The sequence below is a fragment of the Arachis ipaensis genome, chromosome B05 (genome assembly GCF_000816755.2).
Source record: "Arachis ipaensis cultivar K30076 chromosome B05, Araip1.1, whole genome shotgun sequence".
In the NCBI taxonomy this organism is placed as follows: Eukaryota; Viridiplantae; Streptophyta; class Magnoliopsida; order Fabales; family Fabaceae; genus Arachis; species Arachis ipaensis.
Genome location: NC_029789.2, coordinates 19,590,606 through 19,594,469, shown reverse-complemented (window position 1 = coordinate 19,594,469; position 3,864 = coordinate 19,590,606). Strand labels below are relative to the sequence as shown.

The following is a 3,864-nucleotide window of genomic DNA, read 5'->3' as shown; positions in this document are numbered from 1 at the left end:
TTTAAAGTTAAAAATAAAACTCAAATTTATAATTTTTAAATAAATATAAAAAATTATATCATTTAAATTATAATTTATTAGATAATAAATTATTATATATATAAAAAATAAAATTTAAATTTTTAATATTTATTTAAATAAACTAATAAACTAACTTATAAGGATTATTTGAGGTACTACTTTATTAGGTAAGAATGATATATAAAGTGGTGTCCAAATTCCAAAGTCAATAATGGCAGCTAGATATCTAGATAGTTCAGCAACCTAACTAATAAATCAGAGATCAGAGTGACCAAGTAACTGAATTCAGTTCATTCATGGCTTCGAAGGAGATTGAGAAGGAGATCCCAACATACATCACTCTGTACAAAGACGGAACAGTAGATCGGCCACGACAAACCCCATACGCGGCACCCTCTCTTGATGGAACTCCTCATGTCTCATCCAAAGACATAATCATCTCACAAAACCCATCCATCTCTGCGCGTCTCTACCTTCCAAAACCCCTTCCTCAAACCCACAAACTCCCAATCTTGGTCTACTTCCATGGCGGTGGCTTCTTCTTCGAATCCGCCTTCTCTGAACTCTACCACAACTACTTCAACACCTTCGTCTCTCGACTCCCCGTGCTAGTGGTTTCCGTCGAGTACAGACTCGCCCCGGAGCACTATCTCCCCGCCGCTTACGATGATTGCTTCGCCGCTCTTCAGTGGGTCGCTTCTCACTCCTCTAATAACACTACTGAGCCATGGCTGATCGATTACGGTGACTTCTCCAGAATCTTCATAGGCGGCGACAGTGCTGGTGGCAACATCGTGCATAACGTGGCCATGCGCGCTGGTTCTGAAGCTCTAGAAGAGGGTGGCAATGTGAATCTTCTAGGCGCTATTTATGTGCACCCTTACTTCTACAGTTCAGAGGCAATTGGATCTGAGTCTGTGAGCGAGCATGAAAAGAGTTTGGGTTATATTGTTTGGGATTTTGTTTACCCGAATGCGCCAGGTGGAATCAACAACCCTATGGTGAATCCCTTTGCTCCTGGGGCTCCCAGCTTGGCTAGCCTTGGGTGTTCTAAGATACTAGTGTGTCTCGCTGGCAATGATTCCATAAGGGACAGAGGGGTTTGGTTCTTTGAGGGTCTCAACAAGAGTGGGTGGAAAGGTAAATCGGAGCTCTTTGAAGAGGCAGGCGAGGACCATGTTTATCACATCTTCCATCCTGAAACTGAGAAAGCCAAGAAAATCACAGATCGCATGGCTTCTTTTATTTTAGATTGAGTATGTGTATTTGTATTTGTATGAGTATGTCCATTCCGCTTCTTTAATTTTTGTTTGCATTTTCCCTTTGCTTTCATTATTATCCATATGATCATGATGTTGTACTATTTGGTCCACTAAAGAATTTCTCATCATATTAATTTACTATCTACGTACCATTATTCAAATTAGTTACAGACAGAGATCGATGATTAGCTGGTTCGAACAATTGTTAAAACAGGGGTCTGCATCAGATCAACACATTAAAATATGACGAATTTTCCAATTTTGAACCAGTTTTTAACAATGAGGTAATAGCAATTTTGACCATTAGGAAGCCTGAGGAGTGAGGAGTGTCCACTCATTGGAGTTATCCGATCCGTCGGCCGAATCTTATCTTGAAAGAAAGAATATTCTCATTCACAGCTGCCCAATCCATTGAACCATTTTTGTCCCCTCCATAAAACAGTGAGGTCATTAGGGGCTGTGGGTTCTATTCTATTATATAAAAATTGAATTTCTACACTTAACGATGGAGCTGACGTGACATGTTTCTGAAAGTGTTTTTTAATTTATTTTTTTAATGTATTAAATATAAGTTATTACGATAAATTAACTATATCAACTAATTGATTTGATTAGATATTTAAATATTATATAATTTATTATAATTTATATCAATTTAATTTGGTAGTATTTTTTAATTTATTTATTTTAATATTCTGTTAGTATTTTTTAATTTATTTCTTTTAATTTATTAAACCAAATTTATTGTGTGTATTAATTAATTAATTTGATTAATTTATTAGTCATTAAAATAATAAATTTATGAATAAAATAGGCAACTGAGATATTTTCAACTAATAATTAAATCAAATCAAATCAAATAATATATATTGAGCTAAATTCAAATCATGTGAATTAAGGATTAAATTAAAATAAGATAATTTCTTACTTATTCAAGATGGGTGCAATAAATACAAATTAATTTTGTTAGATAATCATAGTTGTCTGGTCTACTATATATAGATGGCCACACAAAATTATAGAATCGTAATTTTTATCGCTCTTGTTATTTCAACTCTTCTTTTCTTCTTTTTTTTTTCTTTATGTATAATTTATTTTATATATAAATGTATCCAAAATGAGAAAGTACTGATGAGTGTTTTACTGATTGTTTATTTGATGAATATATCTTAATTTAAGCATTCTACTACTGTGGATAGAAGTTGACCTGTAGCAATTTAAAATGGCCAATGTATTTTTTTATAGTATTAAAGAGAAGAATATTTATTAAAATGAATATACCTATTGACTCGTAGTTTTTATGTTGACTCGGAAGGCCAATGAATAAATGAATATAACTATTGTAATGAATTTTTTTTCAATTGTTATATTTTTATGTCAGTCGTGTAAATTCTTTGAAGGTACAAGATAATAAAATAGGTTGATTTTAATATCATTAGAAGGTAAATTTAATGGTTCAAATAAGCACTACTAATTATATTAAAAAAGTAATTTTGTAATAATAATGTGATTTACATATTAATTTTTTTGCGTAAATTCATTTCAAAATGTAGAAATTAGACTCAATTACGCTAAAATTTTAAAGGTAATATAGAATTTGACAACAAAATTAACATTCATTAAGGAAATAAATTTATTCATGGCTATTTTCTATTTATAAATAATAACAAGACTTATGAAAAAATATTAATGTCATCATTTTTATTAATTAAATCATAATATTAGGTAGTTGATAGTTTTATAGGCAGAAATTATTAAGTAATTACGTAAAAATTAACAACCAACAAGCAATAAAAATTCAGAAAAAATTTATATGCTCTTAAATCGCATGTTCTTGATGAATATTTGTGACTGAGTAATTATTAATAGAAATTGGTTTAATATCTATTTTATATTCTATTTAAATTATAATAGTGCGTAAATATTTTTTTCAAAATAAATAATACGATTTTTTTATAAAAACAACGTTTAAATAATTGTAAAATTAGATTATATCACAGATGATGATAAATATTTTGGCATTAAATCTGCTATAAAACAAATTTTAGGAATAGAATGTTGTATTATATAATTTAGTTATATTTTTCTTATCTTCAATCTATATTATTTAGATTGGTATATTTCTAAAATGGATTATTCAATTTTTTTAAATTATTAAATCAAATTAGTTACAAACTAATTAATTAGGTTGATTAAATATCTAAATATTTTATAATTTAATATAATTTAATTTATATAGATACATAATTTTTATAGTTTTATTATTTATTATAATAAATTCTAGAGATAATTTTTGCAAGTTATAATTTATTTTTTACCTGCATATTCGACTTTTAAGAATAATTTTTTTAATTTTGTATTTATAAATAAATTGTTTTCTACTTTAATATATAAATTTTTTATGAATTTTTTTATTGCGTAATTCACTTTAACAAAAATAAATTAATTTATCAAAATTTAAACTTGAGCGCTTGCTATGGTTAAACTCAAACTTTAATTTATTTTGTCATATTATTATATAAATATTCAATTCTCTGATTAAACACTTATTTGATTACGAAATGATATTATATGTTACTTT

At 28.4% G+C, this 3,864-nt stretch overlaps 1 protein-coding gene across 1 annotated transcript; it reads left to right on the top strand.

Moving 5' to 3' along the window:
* On the top strand, positions 214-1,438 carry LOC107643261 (2-hydroxyisoflavanone dehydratase). Its single transcript, XM_016346856.2, has one exon. The coding sequence runs from the start codon at positions 318-320 to the stop codon at positions 1,275-1,277; it is 960 nt and encodes a 319-aa protein (XP_016202342.1). The 5' UTR covers positions 214-317; the 3' UTR covers positions 1,278-1,438.